The sequence below is a fragment of the Silurus meridionalis genome, chromosome 18 (genome assembly GCF_014805685.1).
Source record: "Silurus meridionalis isolate SWU-2019-XX chromosome 18, ASM1480568v1, whole genome shotgun sequence".
Lineage (NCBI taxonomy): Eukaryota > Metazoa > Chordata > Actinopteri > Siluriformes > Siluridae > Silurus > Silurus meridionalis.
In genome coordinates this window covers 19,433,881-19,459,938 of record NC_060901.1, presented here as the reverse complement: position 1 = coordinate 19,459,938, position 26,058 = coordinate 19,433,881, and the positions used below count along the sequence as shown (strand labels likewise).

The window sequence follows — 26,058 nt, the reverse complement described above, 5'->3', positions numbered from 1 at the left end:
CAACCATGGCACATGGAAAATGATCATGATCACATTTCTCCCGTAGTCTGATTGGTTAAAGATCTTGACTTGTTTCTGCGTGATTGTATGCACTGTAAATGCTTCCAAATAATTTGTTGATCTACGCTGTAAGTATTCTATTCTATTCTATTCTATTCTATTCTATTCTATTCTATTCTATTCTATTCTATTCTTGTTAGAGCCTAGACCTTGTGCTTCTCATGTGTATTACCAGTATGACCTTATAAACAATTTCAATTCTTCTCTATTTGATTACATTCATTTTTACTTTGTTTATCTTTAGAACTTTTCATTCAACCACTCATTGAACCAGTGGGTGTGAGAAATCAGCATCATCAAAGAAGGCATCAGTGACTATTTTTTTAATAACTCGGCTTTGTAAATATCAGCCTAATGAAAAAAGAATGTCTTTGGCACAGGTTTTATAGATTATTATGGTAATGGAGTTCATGAAATGATGTTTGTCTGGTATTTCAACGCTCTCAATACTTGGATGAAAATCTTCCTTTCCATTCGAGCATCTTCACGAGATGACAAACATCTAAATGTTTATTCAAACGACCCCCCCTCACCACACACAGTGACAAACCAAAACTCAGAATCAACCATGCAATGATTTTATATCTCCTCGTGGCTTCAGCATCACCATGGAGACAGATCTCAGATGATGATAACACCTGCTGTCGTCCAAAGTCCTTCCACTTTAACAATCCCATCAAAGGTTGAATTGTGCTGTAGTTTTAATTACACTTGCAGCTCCGCTTTACTGAACCCTGACCCTTACCTACATGCATTGATCTACAAAATACAGCTTGGAATTTATAATAAAAGAGCTTCTGAATAGCAGCAATTATCCTAGTTCCAGGTTAATTGGGGTCTTTCAGGAAAAACCTGGTTAGATGAATACATTTTAATGGATAGTACAGAAATTTTAAATTGGTGCTCAGGATAATATTAGCACAATATACTGTATACAGTATTTTCATGTGTTTTTAAAGTAATATTGCGTATTATATCAGAGTCTCACAGGGATTTATCTACAGCGAAGTGTTAGTGAGTCTGAGCATCACCAAGCTGCTGCTCCTGGTTTATAAATGAGATGATTGTAAGTTGCTCTGGATAAGGGCATCTACCAAATGCTAAAATGGAAAAATTATAATCAAAAAGCAGCATGCTTTAAACAAAACTACCTTCTATACACGTGGACTCCAACACACACAAGAAAATGCTAAAACTCCATACTTGAGCCGACACTATCTAACACAAATGAGTGGTGAGAACCAGTAAACAACAATAAATAAACAATAAGCAACCAACATGTGGGTTATAAACCAACAAAAGATTAATCCATTTTCTTCAATTCTTCACTCTCCAAGAAGTGTTTCACCCAATGTGCCCAGTATTCACAAACATCCAGTAAAGACTCTCATAATCTCCTAATCTGTTTCTCTAAGATTTATGTGATGTCGTGTTTTTTTTCTTGAGCATCACTATATTCTCATCTCTTCTCTGCTGGGATGGGGTCTTCTTCAGCATTTTTTGTTTTTGGGGAACAGTGCTGTTGTATTATTGTGTTTTAACTCAATAAACCTACAACCTGTTCATTGTTGAGCCTGCTAATTTGAACTGGATTTGCATTCATCTGCAGATTGGGGTCTTCTATCGACTCACCTGTGCCATATTCGACCAATAGATCATGCTATACCAAGAGGGTAGCTAAAAATATCCATGCTGCAAGACTTTCGCTCATGCAGCCGGTGCTTGAATCTTTTGGAAGTCGGAGATTGGAGCCAGCAATGTGCTCACTGACTATGTCGAAGACGTCAGGTCTGACTCAGACATCCTGTGCTCTGATGCTACACCAATACGTCTGCTGAAATGGCTTACCTGACTGCCATCATTCTTGCCCCTTATCAGAGTAGAAAAAGGATGCCTAGTCTGCACTCTTGTCTAAGAGATTTGTCCAGACTGCCAAAGCAAAGCTCCAGGCTTGAAACTAGCCATTGGTGCCATTGGAGCATTTTCTTTCTACACTATATTTTCTTAGTAGTGCTTTGTCGTGTTTCTCCCTAACACTACCAGACACTAAAGAAAACAGAATACACTTAAGTACTGATTCTTTTCACACTTTTCCTGTTTGACCCTTTTGTTAAGTGCATCAGCTGTCAATCAAAACAGCACTAGTAATTGTGGTTTATGCTTCCTGTTTATTACACCATCACATTGGCCTGATCAAATACATACACATAGGTTTAGGTTCCTACCCTTTATTCCAGTCCTGGAAAAAAAAGGGTCTGGAACTACACAGTTCGATCTCTGATGAAAGGATATTTATTACCTCACACTGATCGGATTAAATAAACATATTTCAGCATTAAAGAGAAGTTCTCCCCAAGTGCTTTTATCAGGGGGATTTTCACTAAACAAGGGGACAATAAATCCATTGAAGTTTTCGATTGAACAGAACACGGAGCTGCACTGATGATGATTAGAGATTCCAGTTTAAGATGATCACTGAACTCGAAAAAAAAAAAATAACAATGGATCCAGCTATGGCGTTCAATCCTGAAAATCCGTGCTCTTTTTTTCTGAAGTTCACATTGCTCACACATGTTGGATGTAAAATCCAGCCGAGTCCAGCCAGTCGAGCTCTCAGTGAGTGTGTACGGTGTGTAAATCAGTAAGGCCTGATCTGTATTGAAGGATTTAGTTGACAGACACAGAAAAGGGAAGTCTGGCAGTATTTTCTAGAGAGTTAAGTTATTTCTTAATGGTTTCTCGTTATGGTTCAAGGACATGCTGGACAGATTTGCTGCTTCTGAGATGACACACACACGGTCGGTATTTTAGTGAATGTTATGGTCAGGTGTCCATAAAAGTTTTTCCATGTCTTGTACTTCATAGTACTAATATAAGGAGGTGGAAGTCTAGAGGACGTCTAGGAGTACAGTATTTTTCTCGTATCATACTTTCTTGGAAAAATATGGATGGTGTGACAGTGTGATGTGATATATAGTACATGGAACATCTGAGGCACAATTACAGTCCTGTTATAATTTACAATGAAGCAGCTATAAACCTTCATTTCTCTCCCTTCCTTACTATTTATTTTCGCTCTTGAACTTAAAACAATGTCGCTTTTAAGGAAAAGTCCTTAATTTTCCTCAATGAAGTCTTTCATCCTCACACTAGAGACTCCATTTATATATATATATATATATATATATATATATATATATATATATATATATATATATATATATATATATATATGTAAATAACCATCTCCTAGCAGAACTCTTTACCATATAAGAATCGTTTCATTTTTACTTCAAATGATTCTATTATTGGATATAGTCCTGGATTATGTGGCCCAAGTGTCATATAAGTGCTTGTGAGTTAGTTGTTACTAGTGATGGAAAGATCATTTTAGTGATTTGATTCTTTGAATCTTGTTCATCAAAGTCATTTAGTTCATTTCATTCCTTTAATCCTAGAATCACCTTCTATCAGCCTCTATGGGAATGAACGACGCAGACCAGCGGACTCATGAGATGAACTACTCAATTCTGTTTCCTGTGTAATGCACTGCATAGTGTCTATGGGAGTCACGTGATGAAAGAACGAACGACTCAGACTAGAAGAGTCGAGGAGATTTTGAGATGTTTTGCTTGTGCGTGTCCAGTAGAAAATGAGCAAATCACTCTTTGAGACGACTCGCTCTTCTGAGCGTTAAAGACTCAAAATAAACAAATCGTTCAAAAACGTCTCATCACTAGTTGTTACCATAAAAATGACGACTTTCGAATTCTAGCTTGCGTTACTGTCTGAGCCGGAGTTAAAGAAAAGGAATAAACACCTTCCAACCAAACCGATTCAAGAAGTCCACAGCAACTGTGGTGCAATTGGTTTTGTAAAATTGGGTAGCATAGAGCTATTCCAGCTATATTGATTTATTTGCAATAAGGGCTGGGTTGACACACACACACACACACACACACACACACACACACACACACACACACACACACATAGGCTTACTCTAGTGCACTGTATATACAGAATGCATTGTATACAAAAAATTGTGGCTCTGAGTATAAAATTGCTATGCGTTTTTTTGAACATCCAATTCCACATTGTTTGTCATAATAACCACTAGGAAGATGTTTCACTAGATTTGTGAAGATTTGTACTCACATATAAAAACACAGACTTACTCTGGCCCCTAATACACTAGTCTAAAACTGAACCATTTGGACTGAAGTCCCCTTTGCTGTGCCTCTGACACCAACATCACACACTACACGCAAACCATACGTGATCTTTAGAACATAAGAAAACCCAGCTGGTTCAGATGAAGACGTTTGACGTTTGTCCTGCTGCTTATTATTTTATGGGCGTTTTTTTGAAAGCAAAAGTATCGATAAAAAACATAGGGGTGTATTTTTCTTTCATCTGCACTTTTTCTTTTCTTCGTTAGTTTTGTATTGCTTTTCATTTATATACATATATTTATTTATCTGACATTCCTAATAGCTAATGCCTAATCTGAGCACTCTGAAATACACACACACACACACACACACACACACACACACACACACACATAGTATTGTATTGAAATGCTTGCTACTGGAGCCGTTTATAGACAAAATTTTGTCTTTTACACACACACACACACACACACACACACACACACACACACACACACACACACACACACACACACACACACACACACACACACACACACAGTTGATCTCTCTCTCTCTCTCTCTCTCTCTCTCTCTCTCTCTCTCTATTAGTTATTCACTCAGGTTCAGCCCATACCTCTCTCAGTCTCACTCACTCTGTATTACCAGTGTGGGTGCAGGATTGAGTGCAGAGGAAGTGTGCAGCTCTCCTCCTCCTCCTCTCTCCTCCTCTCCCTCCCTCCTTCTCTCTCTCTCTCTCTCTCTCTCTCTCTCTCTCTCTCTCTCTCTCTCTCTCTCTCTCTCTCCCACTTGTTTACTCTGAATGTCCCACACACTCCTAACTGCTTTTTACTTCACAGCTGCTGCAGCAGTAGAATGTGTGTGAGTGTGTGTGTGTGTGTAGAGCAGTGGACTGTCTCTATCCAGGCTGCGTGAAGAACATGTTCAATATCCTGCAGGAGGCTGCAAACTAAAAAAAAAGAAAAAAAAGAAACAGGAGGAATACGGGCTCCAGCTTTATTCAGTCATGGGTAAGAGCACATTTCTGCTTTGGATTAAAAACAACTTTAAAAACAACTTTGCTTCACTTGAAGTTTTTTGTTCAGGATCTTGTGCATATATTATATTTTTGTACGTATATTAGAAATAGTGGTGCATTTTATATATATATATATATATATATATATATATATATATATATATATATATATATATATATATATTGTTGAAATCCTTTGCTCAGATCAGTTTGTTAAATGATTTGCTCGCTTCTGGTCCAGAGGTCAATTTCTATTAAATGTTCACAATGTGTGTGTGTGTGATTTTGCATGGGTATGTGGACATTTACATTTTGCTGTCTCTGTGTGTCTGTGTGTTTTCCTTTCTGGGCACGGATTGCGACTAGCAGTGGGAATAGTGGTAGCTCAATAATAACAAGAGCATCTAGAGACAGAGCTTTGGGTCTAGTTGGAAAAAAAAAACTAGTCACTTTAAAGTGGTTCTTTCAGGCAGAGCGGAACTTCATCCATGTGCGTCCACGCAGGAGAAACCCTCATACCAAAGAGACACCGGAGACACACGCAGACCAACTCGTCTGCCCGAAACCCTGTAATCTCTGTAGAAAAAATGCCCAAAGACCCACATTTAGTCCATTTAGTGTTCCAATGACACTTCACTCCACTCTTCTGAAAAGAGGTTCAATGCTCGGTGCTATAGCAGGAGAGCTTCCACTCCAACATATATCTTCTTGGAGCTGGTTTTGTGCAAGGGAAAATGTCATGCTTCTGCATCCAAATTGTGTGCTTTCAACTTTGTGATAACAGTTTGGGAAAAAACCACATATACCTGGAAAAGTCAGGTGTCCCAATACTTTTGTCTATATCGTGTGTAATCAGACAGACGTTCTCCTGCTCGACTTTGGAAAGTGTAAAATTAAGACACGGTGTTAGATCCGTGTCTGAACGAATCCAGTTGAATTTCTGCGTTTGATCGCAGTTTAATCGCTGCCTCTAACGAATCTCCGTGTTCAGCTATGACTAAAGAGCTGTCCTGATGAAAGAGATATTCCACATCGTCTGTTGTTTGTCCACGTTTTAATGTGCAAATGAGAAGAGAACAGCCTTCTGAACTAACGTCAGATGATGCACGACTGTAGTCTCCACCGCGCGGATCAGAAAAGGGATGGTGTTTAGGATTAAGGGATGGGGGAAGAAAACGTTCACTTGCTCTCTCAATTTGCATGTTTTTCATTGTTAGGATAATAAAGTAAGCCTTGAAGACGTAAAATGTAATTGTACGAATAAAATCATTTCATATGTTTTATATCATTGTCAGTAAAATCACTGTTATTATCCTTATGATAAAAAGTGAACTTGTTTATTATATATACAAAATACACACACACAAAAAAAAAATATATATATATATATATATATATATCAGATTTAGTTATTGAATATAATAAGTGGATCTGTGGCATGTGAGGAGATTTTCCGGTATTTTCCATTTAATTTCTGTAATTAAACTAGTTCAACATGAGCACATTGTACTAAATGTTTAAGGCTCATTCAAGTCTCTTCTGGATCTCAGAAGAGTTTGATCGGCATTTTTGTTGTCTGTTGTTACGTTTATGTGCTTGTTGAGAAAATCTGAGTGGTTCTACCATCGGCCTCGCAAAACCCACCCTGGAGCAGTCAGGGCCACTGCAGTGAAGACGAGTGCACTTTAAGATGGAGTGATGAAGAGTAGTACCTTCTCCCAGGGGCTCCATCAGCCTCTGCGAGTCAGTGTTTGATGGTCACACCGGGAGTCCCGTTTTGCTCTTTAAGACTATTTTAAATGATCCCAAGTGCTCAATTCTCCCTGGAACCCATTTTTCAAAACACATTTATTGATGTGCACAGACCCTTCGGAAGCATTATCTTGATAGAAAAGGTGAAAAAAAAGTAGGACCAGAACCTAAAATGTAGGCTTCTGCTTTTAGCCATGGAAAGTCATACATTTAGGAAGCGAACAAAAAGCATTAATAGTCATATTTCAGCCATCATATCAAAACAGCAGGGGTCGATTTGCCTCCAGGAAGAGAACACCATGACAAAAAGACTTTTATTTCAACTCTTTTTTGAAGGGTTGACATAAAAATGGCCACACTTTCCACAAACTGATGGAGTTTTTCTCAGTTGGAAACCATTTCCTGCTATTGAGGATGAGAAACCTAATGATCCATAAGGTGACTGTAGAGGGTTAAACACTGAGGATGGATTGTGATTGTGATTAGTGTGCTATAATGACACTATAGTGATCGGACATGCGGGGGTCACTCGGATGAGGAGAGTCTGGTTCCTCCTCATCTCATCTCAAGGAGTTTTTCCTTCACCATAATCACCTCTGGCTTTCTCATTAAGGATAAATATATTTAAGAGAGAAACTTATTTATGATGCTAAATCTATTTATTCTGGAGTTGAATTCATGAACTGATATCGTATAGTTACAAATACAGAACTGCAGCTCAGCAAACATGCCATTTTTGCAGAATGACCTGCTGTGGTTGGTGTAATGATCACTTTTGGGGGCCGCTGTAGTGGGAAAGCTGAGTGTTGAATATAAAGTGCACTCTGTGTGAACGTGTGGAGCATTCGGGTTACGATCCACACATTTGTCTTGCATTACTAAGAGCTGATGAGGTGAACAGTGGGTGAGTGTAAACAAATCCACTCAAGTAGGCGATAAAAAGACATTTTGATGTGTGTATATGTGTGTGTGTGTGTGTGTGTGTGTGTGTGTGTGTGTGTGTGAGAGATTACATTTTCTCAGAAGTTTACTGATCTCTTACACTTCTTACACCCACCCATGATCACACGAAACTCCTGAAGGAAACCATCAGCCTCTGCCTTCCGAATGAAACTTCTCAGACTCTTCTGGAAGAACTCATGCACTGGTAACAATAATATTTAATAAAAAGACGACAGCACCTCAAAGATGGACAACATCAAAAGCTTCTTTTTTGTCACAAAACATTCAGAGGGTTTTTCCCGTGTGATCCCTCCACCTGAAGATGCACCGTTGACGAAAACCAGAGCGCTGACATTGCTTGAGCATTTCATCTGGACGTGTTGATCAGTGTTTCCTTTTTAAGTGTAATAAGCCAGAAGATGCCAAATAATTCCACATTTTTCTAGAGCAGGAAAGAACGAATTTAAGCGAAAAACATGATGCTGGAAAAAAAGTGTTAGGTTATTATTATTATTATTATTATTATTATTATTATTATGGTCTGTCTAATAGAGTAGACATCCATCACTGTTTACTCTCATGTTTAAGATGATGGATGGATATTTATCTATTAATTCTGCTAAATGGATGAAAAAGATTTGAATTTTGGATGATTCGTGTGTTTCAGACAGACCAGATGTCCAATCCAAGCCCATTGAGGAGATCGCCTGCTCTGGACCTCATTTTGGCATAATGACACTTGTGAAGCTTTGTAGAAATCTCAGGCTTCTTGAAAGCTGCTGTGCCGTGTTTTCTCAGTGTTGCTCTTGTGCATTGTCGTTTCAAGTTTGGGGGGTAAACAGTGACTTATTCAAATTCAAAACGGGTTTGCGTGCAGCCCTGCGGATGTTTTGAATCTAGACGGGCTTCTTTGAGCTGCGAGCATGTGACAAAGCTGCGGAGGAGATGTTTAATATGAAGACACTGAGTGTGTGTGTGTGTGTGTGTGTGTGTGTGTGTGTGTGTGTGTGTGAGAGAGAGAGAGAGAGAGAGAGAGAGAGAGAGAGAGAAAGAGAGTTGCCTTGTTACAGCTTCCTGTTTAAAAATCATCATATTAAATGTTAATATAATTATGAATATCTTCTCTAAAGAGCGACTGCATGACAGATCAGGACGAAGCTCATAATGATTTCAGAGCACAGTGGATTGATTATTACCTGTCCTATTTTTGTTGGTCTGCCCCTGTCATTCTGGCTCATCCTTTTCCTAGTCTCTTTCTTTCCCTTGACCCATCTGCAATGTTCTTACTCATTCCTCTCTTTTCATTTTCTCCGTTTTCTCTGCAGCTTTCTTTCTCTCCTTAGGCATTTCTTCCTCTGTCTCTGTTTCTTGTTCACTTGTGCACACATTTCCCGCCTGGCCTTGAGAGAAAGAGCAGGCAGGGTTTTGTCCAGCATGCACACAGCTCTCTCTGTGGAACTCCCTATAGATGCAATTTTGCATCCAAGGACACAATAATGTAAGAGCAGAGTTTTGTTTTCTTTTTTTCAATTTAATCCAATTTTTCAAAGCTGTACATGTATCATGTCCAAATTTAACACAAACGTGTTTAAGAAGGTTAGAACTTTATAGCAGGAGATCTTCCACTCCAACCAAGATCTTCAAGGAGCTGGCTTTGTGCACAGGGGCACTGTCATGCTGGAACACGTCTGGGTTTTCTAGTTCATTTGAAAGAGCAAATGCAAGCATCCAGCAAACATCCTACACGTCCTGATACTTTTATCCATACAGTGTATCACCATATTGTTTTATTCTCAATGTACCAACCTGCTGTTTTTTTTTAACCACTACGCAACACTGAAAGTGTGAAAAACTCCGGCGTGATCAAAACAGAGTAAATTTTTGACCCTGCGTCTCCAGGGATGTCCACCTGAGCATCTCATGTCTTCATCACCACAAAAGAGATCATAATCACGTAGTTAAAAATAAAACACTTTGCTGTCTTTATCTCTCGGTGTGTTTCCAAGGTAACCGCGTGCTCCAGGCCCTGTGTGTGTGTGTATGGGACATTATTGTGAGCCATTTGTTTGTGTTTTCTCTTTTTTAGCATATAAAAGCAGAGTGTTGGTTCAAATCCGAGACACGCAGCAGATGTCCAAATTCGCAGCAGACCACGAGGTACTAACAGTCCAAGAACCAGAATGAAATTCTGGCAGAACTTCGTTCTTGATACGATTATGATCCTCTAAGTTACACTGTACTGTAGGGACAAAAATATAGGAACACTTGACTTTTCCAGCCATATGTGGTTCATTCCCAAACTGTTACTGAAGGCACACAATTGTATCGGACATCTTTGGACATCTCTTTTTGAACTCGGAGACCCAAACCTGTTCCAGCATGACAATGAAGATCTGCTGTGTATGATTTGGAATGGATATTCTACTATAGAGTTTTAAACCCTATTAAACACCTCTGGGACTGCACCCCAGGCATCTTCACCTCAACTCCATCTCTACCTGACTTCACTAACAACATTGTAGCTGATTGAATCTCCACAAATCTAGTGGAACATCTTCCCAAAAGAGTGGAGCTTACTATAACAGCAAATGGGACTAAATGTGGGATGGGATGTTCGAGCTAATGCTCACGTGTCCCCAAACTTGTCTATTTAGTGTATTTATTAAGGCATACCGTAACTTCAAAGCATCAATGCTCCACCAATTCCTTTTTCTTACCTTACGGTGGAAAACGATTTGAGACAATTTGTGAAGCACAACGAACTGACGTAGGTGCGAGCGCGAGATCGTTAGTGTGAGATTGCGGATTGCCTTCATGTTTATTATAACTAATGAGTTTCCTTTAGGAGCTTCGACAGGAACATGGGGGTGGTTTGGCATGGAGATGCGTTATGACAGACCGTCAACTCGAAGTGCAAGGGCTGTTAGTGTAGCGGTAAACTGAACTCAGATTTATCGATAAGAGTGAAGTTAATGGAGAGAGTGAAGGAGGTGAGAGAAATGATCGACACTTAGGCAGAGAACGAGTGAGAGAGAGAACAATAATGGACAAAAAGGATTCTGAGCTGCAGAGAAACACTACTCATTAAAACTATTGCATCATACCGCTCCCTTTTTGCCACACTTGTCTATCTCTTAAACACCCACACACACCCACACACACTCACACACACGGAAGCAGATGTCCCTTGTGGAATCCCTCCGTGTCGTAGAGTAACACGCATCTGCTTTTCTCACCAAGATGTTTTTCTTCCAGTCTTTGTGCTCCATATGTGTCAGAGAACATCTGCTCTGGCGCTTTTGTATTTACTCCGACTAGTATATCAAACGGAGAATCCCTGCCTTAGCGTGCTTGTCTGATGTTTCTTGTCTGATTACCATTAGCATGCTCTCTATGAGCTCCATGTTTTGGAGTATTCCACATTGTATTCTTTCATTGTATTAGTGGAAATCATTTTTCTGTAGGAACGCCCCTTCTGTGTCATTCGCATGGAATTATTTATACACATACTGGTCACTTTATTAGAAACACATATACACCCATACAATTATTTATTCAGCCAATCATGTGACAGCAGCATAATACATGCACACACTCACACTCACACACACACACACACACACACACACACACACATATATATATTTATTCATTTATAATGCAAAACGTCCAAAGTTTATCCGGATAAGCTGGGAACCCGGTGAGATCTTCTGCTGTTGTAGCTAATTTATTTCAAGCTTTAATGTATGTGTTATAGTCATAGGAAAGAGTTGAGAAGGTTGGGCATATTCAAATCTAAAAGGCACCTGAAACACCTGACTTTTGCATACGCCCTAAATGGCTCTTTCCTTGTGCTAGCATGAAATTTTCCCTTCCCTTGAACTAGGAGACTCAAACCTCTTCCAGCATAACAGAGATCCTGTGCACAAAACAAAATCCATGAAGGTATGCTTTACATGGTTTGGAGTGAAAGATCTCCTATAGAGCTAGAAACCCTGTTGAACAACTTTAAGGTGAATTGGATCAATGACCCATGGCCTCCTCGCCTCACTGGCTTTACTAACACCCTTATGGCACAAATATCTACAAATCTTAACCAACAAATGGGGATTGAATGTGCAATAGGATGTTTATGAAGCACATACCAATCTTCTGCTCAGGTGTCCATAAACTTTTGTCCTTATAATGCATGCTATGTGGTAGGAGTTTGAAGGAGCACCTCAGGGCATGAAGTTTTCTGTAAAAACTTAGATGTAAAAAGAAAAAATGAAGCATGTGTTTTGGGAATCATAAAAGAAAAAACGATCTCCAGTTTCTCACTCTCTGGGAGTCATGGAGCTGAAAGGTAGGAGTTGTGTTGTGACTGGAAGCATTGTTCTCTGTTTACAGTCTCTGTGTTTTTCTAGTGTACAGTATATCATCTCTGCTCAGACCTGCTTAACTGTCATGGTCATGAATGAGTAAGGGCTGCAGAGTAGAATTATAACATAGCATATAAAGTGTCATTTTTAATTTATCAAATGATCCTAATCGATATGCACAAATGATCGAAAAATGTATTTCTAGAAATGTGCTTTAAGAACAAGCTTGAGAAATAGTGTATTACTACAAGTCACCATCTCAATTTTAGTTTATTAGAATCCTATATAAAGAAATACTAGATATAGTTGACTATATTCAAAATACAATATATGATCAAAAGTTTATGGACACCTACGCATAAGATCGGTTGAAAATCTCGTTTCACATTTAGTCCTCATTTAATGTTATAATAATCTCCAATCTTCTGGAAAGATGTTCTGATAAAGAGTGAGAAGATCCTGGGGTTCAGTCTGCATACAATACTTCTCAGAAGTGTTCAATATCAAGCTGGTTTTGTGCACAGGGGATTTGTCACACTGGAACAGGTTTGGTGTCTTCTAGTTAAAAGAAAGGGAAAATCTTCTTTACCTCCAGCTTTGTGCTAACATTTTGGAGAAGAACCACATATTCCTGGGAATATCTGGTGTCCCGATACTTTTGTATATATTGTGATTTTCACTTATTTTTTTGGATAAAACTACTCTTTTCTCCCCCCAGGTCTGCTAAATTTACAATAAGTGAGAACATTTGGCTTCTCAGCAGGCCCCTACTTGTTCATGTTTTTTTTTCTGGTCTCTGTGTAAAATGCTTCTGTTGAATTCTTTTTTAATTCATATCAGTTCAATGATATCAAATTATACTCATACGTATTTCTGTCTTTTACCGAGCTGATATTTTCACACGTCTGAAGCCATTGTATTTTGTCTGACACCAATGGAAAGCAAACACAAACCTTAAAAATACACCATGCTGCTGTTGCCAAATTGTCAAGTAGCAATTAGAGACAAGTTGAAATGGTAAAAGAAGGTAAACATTCAGATCGCAGGTGTGTTGACTCCATCCACCGACTTTATCGACAGTACACAAGAGGTGATGAGGAATAAAAACACAGTTGTTCACAATAAAACACAAAAAAAGACTTTAAGACACTGATAAAAGACTGCCGATTAGCCAAATCAGCTGTATATAGTTGTATATATTTAGTTTTAGCTGGACTTAGCAAGCTAGTCAACAGGCTAACCAAAAAGCTAACCTAACTAGCTCATAGCAGTCAGGCCCTATAAATAATTAGTACAAAAAAATTGGAACAAACAACTCAACCAGTTCTTACCAAATGTGATCAATAGGGTTTATAGGTCTATACCAGGGCAAGATCTTTCAAACCAAATCTTCATGGAGCTGGCTTTGTGTCATGCTAGGACAGGTTTGGGTCATTGTGTGCTTTCAGATTTGCTGAAGGCACTTCATTGTCTCAGATGGTCTTTGGATGCAGTAGCATGACTTTTTCCCTTCTCAAAATCTAGTGGAATATCTTCCCAGAAGAGTGGAGGGAATTATAAGTGCAAATTGGGATGAAATGTGGAATGCTGTGTACTTATAACTTCTACATGTGGTAATTATACACATTGAAAATCTAGAAATGTGTGTAAAAGCAGCAGCTCTGACGAATGGATTTATTCCACTGAGAACACTTTTCCCAACTTCGGAAATGGTCACGTTTGTTATATCTATTATTGCTGTCATTGCAGTGGTCATTGCAGTGTGGTGTGTATATTAGAGAGTGTATTGATTTTAGTTCCCTTTTAGGACACCTGACACTAATAGAAAATGCTCAGACACTGCAAATGTAGGTCTTAAAAGGTAAAAAAAAATTATAGACCACCATTTCTGTCAGGTAGACATGTGGGACTGAGGGGAGTGTTTGTACTAGAGAAAGGTTTTGCTTAGTAACCTGACAAAGACATGAGTTTTACCTGTACCTGTAATCAAAGCGGTAGAATCATGAGGACTTTTTGGCAGTCAGTCGACGGAGTTTAACAGTTCAGATGAGATGCAAAAATGCGTAGAGTTCGTAGCGAATTTCAATCGCTTTGACTTACAACTCCTAGACAATTTAATGACCTGGACGACTGAGCTGGAGTGCCTTTCTTTCCTTGGCCAGTACACAGCTGAGCTAAATGTTGGCAGAAAGTAAAATACAAAATATATTCCTGGAGGAAAGCTGAGAGAGAGAGAGAGAGAGAGAGAGAGAGAGAGAGAGAGAGAGAGAGAGAGAGAGAGAGCTCATTAAATATAACAAATATAAAACACAATGTAATTGTAACTACACAGAGTTTCAATAAAGAAGGAGTGTAAAAATCTGTTTATGTTTAAAAAGTGTCTCTTATGTTTCCTCCAACAAATTACTGACCCCTTTTTAACCATATATGGGCAAAAGTATTGTGACACCTGACGTTTCCAGCCATATGTACTCAAACTGTTGGAGTTTAAAATTGGAAGATCTATCCATGAAGATCTGGGTTGGAGCAGAAGATCTCCAGCTATAGATCTTTGAACCCTATTGAACACCATTGGGATAAAATGGAATGCTGACCCCATGCAGAATAGGATGTTCAAAAAGCAGACACTAATGGAGTGAGTGATTGCTGAGAGCCACTAAGTATGTCTTAGTTTTTTTTTGTTTTGTTTTTTTAACAGTTTGCAGTATGACGAGCGTAAGCAGACTAAAGGAAGCAATGCGTGTGTGTTAGGTCACACCTCCCTTCCTTCTCCTGCGCCCTGCTTTTCTTCATGAGGACAGAGAGATGACCATGCGAGGGCACTGGTCCTCCAACACCCTGGCCGTTATCTTCCTCCTGCTCTCCACTGCAGGTGAGCTCCACTGGAGAACAGATAAGATTACAAAGATAGAGTAAAAAACTGATTTTTGTAGTTTTCTTTTGTATTCTATTATTTATTAAAAGACATGTGAGATAACTACGTTGCTAATACACCTAAATCAAGTTAGGATCTTGCAGGATTCAGCAAATATGATGTTTTAGACATATATGAAAAAATACATTCATTAAAAATATAACTGACAGAAAAAAACCAAAGTAATACGTTTGTGAGAGTTAAAAAAATAAAACAACCCCCACACACATCTTTGGTTGAGACCAATTATGAATGGTATATATAGAATTAATAAACTCAGCATTGCTGATGTGAAGGTTGGAGTGGAAGAACTTCAACCCCATTAACTGACTCCCAGACTGTCTGACCTCCTCAACATCAGTGTCTGATCCTTTTGTAGCTGAATGATCACTAATGCCCTCTGCCAGGCCTCGAAATCTAGTGGAGAGCATGAACATCTCCACTGCAGCACGTTGATCCTGGACTTCATCCTTAGATCTTGATCCTGTTGACAAGTCCGATCCACGTAGGCTCCTCCTCACAACTTACAGATCTTAAAGGATTTCCCAAAAAGGTCTTGTGAAGTCCATATTTTGATGGTTTAGTTGTTTTGGTGGCACAAGAAGGAACTACCCAATACAAGGCAGGTGGTTCTAATGTGACTGATAAGTAACATCTAACAACACGGATCTTCCAACCTTGGCCAGGATAAAGAAACTACTAAATATGAATAAATAAACAAATGATTAAAGCAGAGAAACTGCATTTGACTTCATATAGGAAACAATACATTACTTTATAGCAGATCATTTTGGGTAAAATAGCATTTCTAATTGAATTAAAGCTCGGTAACAGAAAATCCTATCGCCCCACCGCATGGAAGAAATTTATCCTTCCTGAGGAGAAACTCATTTATCAATCTGCCATCCAGCTTCATCAGTGAGAGAGACCCCTTCCAAAACTCCTGCGAAACGCCTGTGATATCACGTATCCTCCTATATTTTTCCAGAGGCAGCCATATCGTAATTGGAACAGAGACAGACACAATTATACCAAGTCATTTGAGGACAAGCAGTACTTTCCAAAAAACATCTGTAATTATTCAATATCTTTTTAAAAGAAAATCTCTCTCACAGTCAGTCAACCAGTTATTATGAGCAAAAAAAGCCTTTATTATAAAATCATAACCAGGTTGATTCACACACCCAAAGTGTCTTGCCAGCAAACACATGCTGAGTCTCCGTATTGGCCAGAACTCTCATGAGAGGATTTTAACCTCTATAAATCCAGTGAGCCAACCGTCGAGGTTTACCAGAGCACTAGACCCTTCTGAATAAAAACATATCTTCTTGATCCAAATAGAAATGAATCTACTTATCTGGTAGAATAAACATGCTGCCAAAAACACTATATACCTGGTGACTAAATGTAATGTATGAAAAATTGTATCTCTTTTTATTTCATTTTCCTGCTTTTATTGATATTAAAATGCCTCAGAGTAGCATAATAAAATTACAACTGTGGTCACTTTGGGAGTTTTGTTGCACTCCAATGTAAGCATGATGGCATTAATAAATACAGTTTGAGCAAGAACGGGGTTACAGATGGGGCATATGATTTTTCTTCTTTGTAGCTCAGAGGAGTTCAAAGAGACTCACAGCAGCTCGTGACAATTTCTACAAATTTTGTCTGCGAGTAAGTGGATTGAAGAAGCAGGATGTGCTCTGGTGGATGTGCCAAATTCAGTTTTAAATAGATGGGGGAAGGTGCAGGAGAGGGTGTAGGCAGTGTGTGTGTGTGTGTGTGTGTGTGTGTGTGTGTGTGTGTGTGTGTGTGTGTGTGTGTGTGGTGTTGTTACCTCCTAAATCACTTCAGCATGTGTCTAACTGCACTGCGAGCCAGCTCTGTGAATGAAACACACATCTGAGCAGTTACCATGGAGAGAGATATAGACAGGTATTCGAGCTGGCTGTCAGGTGTCTCTGTTCCCAGACACCCGCTTCAGAAACACTCATTTAGCATTCGCGTCTTAGTATGAGAAGTGTTGGATGCAGAAAAAAATACAAATCAACGAATACTAATAGCACCAAAAACACCGCACAGCATTAATAAATGCAGCGAATAAAAAATAAAAAAATAAAAACACATTGTTTTTGGCTGCCATCGGAGAACAAAAACAGAGCTGAACAGGTGGTTTTCATTTCATATCCCTGGCTTTCTCATTCGCTTCCTTTTTTTCCCCCCCTAAATACGAGAACCTTGTATTATGGCTTGACTTCTTACCGGGTCGGTTGATAGCTACACATCCGAGGGCCAAATAACTTCCCCTGCTATTCCCAGCTTGTAGGCAAGATGAGAAGGCCTGGGGTTACAGTCAGAGTAAAAAAAACATCTCAAAAGGTTGATATCCATATATCAGGCCATGCAAGATCTTCCACTCCATTCCAATGTATTGCATATCTTCAAGGAACTTACTTGGGTCTCAGATTAGGTTTCACTAAAGAGAAAATGTCATGCTGCCCATTCAAAAGCATCCTATATTAACCTCTAACTTTGTGGAAACAGTCTGGAGAAGAACCATATATGGTTTAAAAAGTCGGGTGTCCCAATACTTTTTGGAAACAAATCTACAACAATAGACTGTGAGGTATACCAGGAGTTTTATGTGCAGTATTATGAGAAGTGCATGTTGGGTCATGACATTGACATCATCTTGCTATTGGTTATTTCTCTGTAGCATTGTGTCCTGAAGAGTTTAGGATCCATAGATGATAAATCGCTAGACAAAGAATCACATCTTCCTTATTTCCGGACATTTTATTACAAAATTTCCTCTCTGGAAAAGGAAAAGGGCCAGAGTGAGTTGTTCTGTCTTTCTAATTTATCCGTCCGTCATTCTCTCACAGCTGTAATCTATATGCAAATGATGGCGTGGTCCGCACTCCTCCTGTTAAAAGCCAAATATGATGTTGGAGGCAAGCAGCTGAGACTCGATAGCAAACATACACATACACGCAGTATACGAAGAGCAGAATTAGGAAGCTGTTCATCTTTGCCATTCGTCAGATATTACAACTTTTGACAGATCATCAGGACATGTCAGTTCAGTGCAATTACAGGAGTCAGGACTGCTTCATGTTATTTTGGATGAGATGAGTAGGGGACAGCACAGGACAAGGATTCGATAATCATTTATAATACCCTAGGATGTAATGGAAATTTGTATAGGTGCCCTGTGAATGTGACGTTTTAAATGTGAAAGGGAAAAAAAACAGGAAGAAATTTCTCTCATGTAATTCATGCAGAGCCATCAGACACTCACTTGTATGTCTGAAATTCCAACCTTTTGTTTCTCTCCTCTTTCCATCCTTTGTCTTCGAGCAGCTCTTTCAGCCCACTTCAGGGTTTGCGAGCCCTACTCGGACCACAAAGGGCGCTATCACTTCGGCTTTCACTGCCCTCGCCTTTCCGACAACAAGACCTACATATTCTGCTGTCACCACAACAACACGGCCTTCAAGTACTGCTGCAACGAGACCGAGTTCCAGAGCGTCATGCAGCTCAACCTCAGCACCACGTCTGACGGTTTCACTCACAAGTCAGTAAGAACTTGGGATATTAATCTTTATTTCACGTGACGCAACAAAACCACGAGCAGAATTTGGAAAGAAAACTCTTCTCTGGTATAATGCTGGAAAAACATTAGGCATGGTGATGTCTCAGTATGAAATGTTCTTCAATACATCATTCAGTGTGATTTATTCAGACTCCTGCAGCACGTAAGACTAAACAACAGCTGTCTGTTACAATGCAACAAAATTAAACGTCAGCTCCATAGCCAAGATTTGACTAACGGGCATGAAAGTTGCCATGTTTCAGCAAAAATTCCACCCAATTACTTCAAAAATTTAAAAAATACAGCACTAAAGCTCCTGAATCTGACCCAAAGAGTTAATGGAAAATAGATCCTTTTTTTCATTATACTCTTTTTTTTTTAATCCCAATTTGGTGTTAAAGCTAAGTCTCTGGCGAAGTCTCCGGGTGCCTGGTGTCAATTTTAGGGAGACGTGAGAGGAGTCAGGTAGCTTTCTGGATCTTCAGTGTGTCTTGGAATCCAGTGTGTGCCGTAATACCGGGGAAGAGGGAGAGAAAGAGAGAAGGAAGGAAAACAGAGAGATGTTCTGTTTCACATGTCAATGCAGATATAGTAGTATTAGCACTGGCTTATATGCACGTATTTAAATTCTTGGAATTAATAAAGTGTATATCTATAATATGGTACATGTGGTCCACTGTCCAATAGTGGTCTTTACATACTGTACATGGCAACAGAGTGTAATAGTGCAACTCTTAAATTAACCATCCATTTTTACTGAAACTATAGAGCCGAAAGTTTGTGGACACCTGACCATAAAATGACTATGTGTTTTTTATTCCACATTTAGTCCCCATTTGGTATTATAATAACCTTCACCCATCGGGAAAGATCAGTAAGTCCGGTGTCCTAATACTTCTGTGTAACTCAGTGATGGGTTTAAGCAAATGTCATTTCACACTTTAGGCTTCACTTGAGCCTCCAGGGTCTCCATAGTCAGTACCACATTCAGTACCCAAGTCAATCCAGACAGTCATATGGTGTCTGTACTCAGACCAGATTTATTACCTGGTGTCCTTTTATTTTAGTGAAAGGTTATGGTCTCAGTTTTAATGATCTCACTTGGATATATTACTTCATTCCTGAAATTACTAAACTTTGTTTTAGAACAGATTAATTAAACTCACTGTAATTTACTGATTTACCATAATCCTTGAAAGAGATCTGAAATATAAAAATGAATGCTATCGACTTAAATAATTAAATTCTTTATATTACATTATCATAATATTGGTTTACATTACACCAGAGAGAGCATCGTCATCATCATCTATTTGCTCAGTCTATCAGGGGGCAATTTACTCCTCTCAATTTGATATTGCACTTTAGAGCTGAACTGAATGATAGAAGAGACTGTAGAAGCACTCGACTATAAAAGATTATACCCATTACAATGTGCACTACTAACGAATACCATTCTTCACATTTTGAATGTAATAATTACATGATATGGTTTCTGATAATATGGAGGTGGTCCTTTATGTTTTTATATATATACTGTATATATATATATATATATATATATATATATATATATATATATATATATATATATATATATATATATATATATATATGTGTGTGTGTGTGTGTGTGTGTGTGTGTGTGTGTGTGTGTGTGTGTGTGTGTATAAAATAATCGTAAAACCAAACATAAATAAAAATAATTGCCACCTTTAGATTGGCAAAATTCGATACTTATAGTTTTTCCAGCTTTTGGTCCGCTGTCATTATGACTGCCTCTAGTGGCAAACCACTGACACCACATGCTGATTGGTTTTACCCGTGAGAATGCGTGCTGAACGGAGAGCGCTATATTATTACTTATTCATTATATAATTATATTCATTTATTAATGTGTATCTTTATATTTATTTTATTTAGTGTATATTCATGATTTAAGTGTGTTTTTTTAATTTACATTTGCATTTATATTGCATGTACCTGAATAATTTACTCTCCTGCTTTGCCTTGTCCTGTTCTCTGCTGACCGTTGCAGTAATTACACCGCCCTCGTTGGTGTGTGGGTTTATGGTTTCTTCGTCATGGTTCTGCTGGCTTTGGACTTCTTATACTATTCAGCGATGAACTATGAGGTGTGTCGTGTCTATCTGGAGAAGTGGGGACTGGGTGGTCGGTGGCTGAAACAGGCCAGGAGCCAGTGGCACAGCACCGCCACCACGCAGGAAGGAGAACCGAGCTCAGGGACAGGTCTGAGCCACGGTCCACATCAGCAACATCATCCCAGACAGAGTTTAAGGGGAGAGGTGGAGAGTCCTACCCTCCAGACCTTCCAGACCTCCACAGCATGGTGAGTTTGCTTACTAAATTATTATCTATGTTTTGTAATAATATCCAGTTTAATAGTGCCAAATTATGTCTTCCACAAACTTCACTGTAGCATCTTGTGGAGTTGAGAACCATGTCTGCAGGTTACATATACACTATATGGTCAAATCCTATTAAACTCCTCTTGGATCATCTCACCTACATCAGTACTCAACCTGACTAAGAGTAAATTGGATTAAATGTGGAATGGAATATACAAAAAGCACATACTAATCATATGCCCAGTTATCCATATAGTGTAGATGTCCAGTATTAACTAAATAATGCTATCATGAGAACATGGTGGTCTACATAAACCTGGCTCTCTTCAATCTACATTCTTAGTAGTCCGAAATATTCTTTTTAAACACACACAACTGCTAAATCAGTCTATTTTCAATTAAGCTAATTTATAATTGGGAAGTTTAGAAAACCTGGTATTTATACGAGACCATCTGTTGCTGGGAACGATTTGTCAGATCATGTCGTCATCGTCGGTGAAAAAGAGCACCCTGCTGAACAAATGTTATTGAAGTTGTGGGCCATTCCCAGAACTGCAGTGACACCTATGTCTTGAGAATTTGCCAGTGCTGAAGGCATTCTTGGCTGCTGTTAGAAGATAAAAGGTGTTACCATCTGGGATACGCAATCTGAAAATGAAAGATCCATTCTTGTCTGCCATATGTTTCATACGTCTGACTTCACTAAGAAGGTTAACGATGTAAAAAAAAACGGACCATTCTGAAGCTAAATGAAAATTGGTTTTAAAAAGATTTGAAAAATCTTTTCCTTTAGACATTTCAATATAATCTAAATCAATGCAATGTATAACAATACAATCAATGAGATCTAAGAGTACTTGTTCCTGGAGATGAGAAATATAGTATGCGGACCCCCGAATAAAAACTCCTCATATTCATATTGTACCACTGATAAAATGTATTCTATAGACATTTAGTTTTCTATTCTAATGCTGGAGTAAATCTAACAGACAAAAAAATGAATAAATAAAATCCACAGAATATAATTTATTTCCAAAGATGGCAGCGATCCACTTGGGCTGAAACGTGATCTGAGGAAGGCAAGTGGAATCTAGCGTGAGATGTAATGATGTGTCTTGGCCTTTGAAGACGGGAAGAAGGTGCTCATGGTGCAGAGCGAGATAGATGCACTTCTGAACTGCATTTGTTAGGCTTTTCAAGAAGAAATGTGGAGCCTGTAACATTAGGATAATATTACAGACAGAGTTTATTTTATGTTAGGTTTTCTTTTTCCTTTTATGAGGACTGCATTCCTTTTTGCATTTTTGAAGGCGCAGATTGTTTTGTAGCCTCTTTATGAAGCAATCGAATCTATTAACAATATATACATCGACAATTTCGAAAAAAAATGTCTTGTCTTTTTTCCAGGCCTATGTGATTCTTATACAAACCTGAAGGCACATGTATAGGACATCTTTGGATGTGTTAGCAGGACATTTTCCCTTCACTTGAACCCAAAGGTGTCCATAAACCTTTGTCTGTAGAGTTTGTTTTAGAGCAATGTTAAGGATCAGGGTCTCCAAAGTTATTGTATTAGATAACACAGGCTCGAATGATAACCTCCAGCTGCTCATCTCAGCATGCTCAGGCAGACCTGGATTTAAGGACATGTGTTCAGTTCGCATTTAAAATGAAGCTCTTAAACCAGACGGACTCGGATATTTCAGCTTCTCATCATGGACCATGTGCAGCTCAGGGATTACTCTGAAAACGAAGCGCTCCCATATAACTAAACCCGGCTGGCCCTTATACCACTTAAAAGCTCTCCTCAATACATTAATAATGAGGCGTGTTCCAACCTGGGCCAAAGAAACACCCAGGTTGAAAATTCTATCATGTGCATGAGAGGGCAAAGACCAGCCTGCTGCACCGAACAAGACATTTATCATCGGAATAAACAAGCACAATGAAAGATTTTAATTAGGCATAAGGAGAGTCTCTGGTTCTTCCCTCCAGACTTCATTACTAATATATAATTAGACACAAGATTTACAGTTAAATACCTACAAAACTATTTCTTTCTGTTCTATAACACAAAGATTGTATTTTATATTCTTATCATGCAGAAAAATACACTAGATGGACAAAGGTTTGTGAACACCTGAACATAAGATTGGTATCTCACTCCACATTTAGTCGTCATTTCCTATTATTATAATAGCCTCCACTCTTCTGGGAAGATGTTCCTCTAGATCTAAAGAGCGCTCATTCAGCCACAAGTGTGTTGGTAAAGTGATGTAGGTGAGAAGGTAAGGAGGCCTGGGGGTGCAGTCAGCGTTCACATTCACCCTAAAGGTGATCTAGAGCTCTATAGCTGGAGATCTTCCACTCCAACCTTTGTAAAGCAGATGTTCATGGAGCTGGCTTTGTGCACAGGGGGATTCACATGCTCGAATTTTGTGGGAACAGTTTGGGGATGTGGCTGGAAAAGTGAGGTTTCTCAATAATTTGGTATATAGTGTATCACAGCACACATTCAGAGGTCATGTGAAGGTCTCCAGGACACAGAAGGTCAGAAAAAAGGCTGAAAAATTATATAGAATTTGATTCAATTGTATTGAATTTAATTTTGTGTTTTCTCTTTCCAGAAACTTGAAGCTTGATTCATTAAGATGTTCTGTGCTTAAAGGGCAGAAGAAGCCAAGAAGAAATAGCCAACAGGCAACTCACTGACTCTCCACAGAGTAACACTCCGAGTTGATCTCACTTTCTCCATGTGATGTGGGTTTTTTTGTTTTGTTTTGTTTGTTGCTTCACTCTGATGTTCAGTGAGGACCTATTCGTCCCTTTTCTGCACTACAGGACAAACACTGTCTCTGACCATTCAACTGCAAAGAGTCCTGTTGTAAAGAAGAAACGTGATCTCTAGTGTGTGTGAAACTCGCAGTGACACAGACTGCAGCAAACTCGAAATACTGAATGTTTCTTTTAGACGTCTCAGCAGGAAGATCATTTATTTATTCAACGATTGTACTGGTCCAAGGCATTTGGCTAGAAACTCAAGACCAAAAAAAAAAAAAAAGCATATTGTACTTTTTTTTTTAATACAATTATACATACTTGGCTTTGAAAAATATTGTTAGAATGTTGGTGTCTGATCCACACATTAACATTGACGATTCTCGCAATAAGGTGAAGAACATCTGAACTACTGAAGTTGACAGATAAAGCAATAGGTCATGTTAGAAAAAACATACGGTGGATTTCATGTGTGTGTGTGTGATATCGTCTCTAACAAATTATACTTGATTATGTGGTAATGTTGCCTCATAGAGTTTTGTTTTTTCTTTAGACTAGCCTCATGGTGCATTCACATTCTCGCAAAAATGGACAGTAGATTTAAAGCTTTCCAAAGTAAAAATCTGTAGCAAGAAATACTGATACATTAACTTCTCTTCATGACCTTAAAACTCTGCTTTGGCAGCAATGTGAATGCACCGTTGGTAGGAATCCTGCCGGTAGCTTTATTTCCCACGTGGAAAAACGTGCACTGATTTGAGGTGAGTTGATAGGAATAATAGTCGAAGCAAGTAGTTAGTCAACCTGCAATAAAGCACATTGTTGTGTCGCCATTACATTGTGTTAGAAGAGAAAGCGTCTTGTGATCTTGCTGTCGGTGTTACAGGTGGTGACTGAGCCCGAGACCGTACTCGAGTGGTACAGGAACAATGGGAACATGACGGCGAGAAGTTTCCTTACAGTCAAACTAGTGTACACCTCGCACCAGTCGCATTGTAGTGGCACGTGTATTTCACTACGGGGTTAGTGTGGCACCGCACCTGTTCTCAATGTGGGTTTTACAACTGTATAAAAAGTGTTTGGATGCGGTTTTGTCGTAATTGCACTTGTTCAATTTTTACTGTCACAAGCTGAAAAAAACAATTAATGAATAAAGATTTATCTTTTGCATTGTGTTCAATAACTTCTGCATCATCTTTCTTTTTACATTGATTTTACATACAAGGTGAGAAAACGTTTCGCGACTAGTTTTGTAACGCCAACAGATGACAGCACAAGACTGTACGCAAAGTCACAGGGAGCACCGAACTTCGCACTGTAAGTCAGTGTGCCAAAAGCCATTGTCCTGTGTACATAGGAAGCTTTCCGCTTTGACACCATTCAGAGACCCATTCCAGAAGTAGCAGGAATGCTGGGAGCGCTGTATTTCTGTGCAAGGAGACAATTTTGAAGGTGATGGTATGGAAAAGTAGATAAACAAAAAGTTATTTCTTGTAAACAGAGCAAGTCTTTGAACTATATCTCCTGCTATGGTGCTATATACCCTATTGGACACTTTTGGGATGCATTTTCATGCTGACCAAACCCCACCTTCATCGGTACCTGCCTTTACAAATCTCTCTTACAATCTCACAAATCTAGTGGAACATCTTTCCAGAACAGTGGAGCTTATTATAGCAGCAAATGAAGACTCAATGTGGAATGAGTTTAAAAAGAAGCACATAACTATCTTATGCGTAAGTGTCCACAAACCTTTGCTCATACAGTTTGTAAAAAATGAAAACATATTTATTATCGTCCTTGGATTCGGGATTGTGCTTCTTATTGGGGTTTTTTTCTGAGTCTCTCTGGAACATCAGAATGTACCCTGGATGCTTATTCTTGTTTTTCCTGACACCCACACAGTTGTCCAACGAGGGTTGAAGTGACCCAGCTCTCTCTCTCTCTTTCTCTCTCTCTCGTTCTCTGATTGTTAAAAGCTTCTCTCTAGCACAGTAGTGGTGTTTATTACTAGCGCAGAAGAGCAGTCACACCTGCCTCTATACTTCCCAGTAGGAGACGCCGCAGGTGGGTTGAGATGTGAAAAAAGAGTCCA

At 38.9% G+C, this 26,058-nt stretch overlaps 1 protein-coding gene across 2 annotated transcripts; it reads left to right on the top strand.

The window, feature by feature from the left end:
* The first annotated feature begins 4,971 nt into the window (after positions 1-4,971).
* shisal1a (shisa like 1a) lies at positions 4,972-25,146 on the top strand. 2 transcript variants are annotated; one of them, XM_046872458.1, is made up of 5 exons: positions 4,974-5,245; positions 15,007-15,180; positions 18,586-18,799; positions 20,855-21,166; positions 23,813-25,146. In XM_046872458.1, coding segments are annotated over exons 2-5 (594 nt in total). In that variant the 5' UTR covers positions 4,974-5,245; positions 15,007-15,113; the 3' UTR covers positions 23,814-25,146. The 2 variants fall into 2 exon arrangements, with proteins under 2 accessions (XP_046728413.1, XP_046728414.1); XM_046872457.1 differs by lacking the exon at positions 23,813-25,146 and having other exon boundaries at positions 4,972-5,245; positions 20,855-21,170.
* Positions 25,147-26,058: the final 912 nt, after the last annotated feature.

Coding starts and splice junctions, on each gene's coding strand:
- shisal1a (XM_046872457.1), top strand. CDS start 15,114: ATGACCATGCGAGGGCACTGGTCCTCCAACACCCTGGCCGTTATCTTC. Junction 15,181..18,585: donor CCTCCTGCTCTCCACTGCAG/GTGAGCTCCACT, acceptor GTCTTCGAGCAG/CTCTTTCAGCCCACTTCAGG. Junction 18,800..20,854: donor TCTGACGGTTTCACTCACAA/GTCAGTAAGAAC, acceptor TGACCGTTGCAG/TAATTACACCGCCCTCGTTG.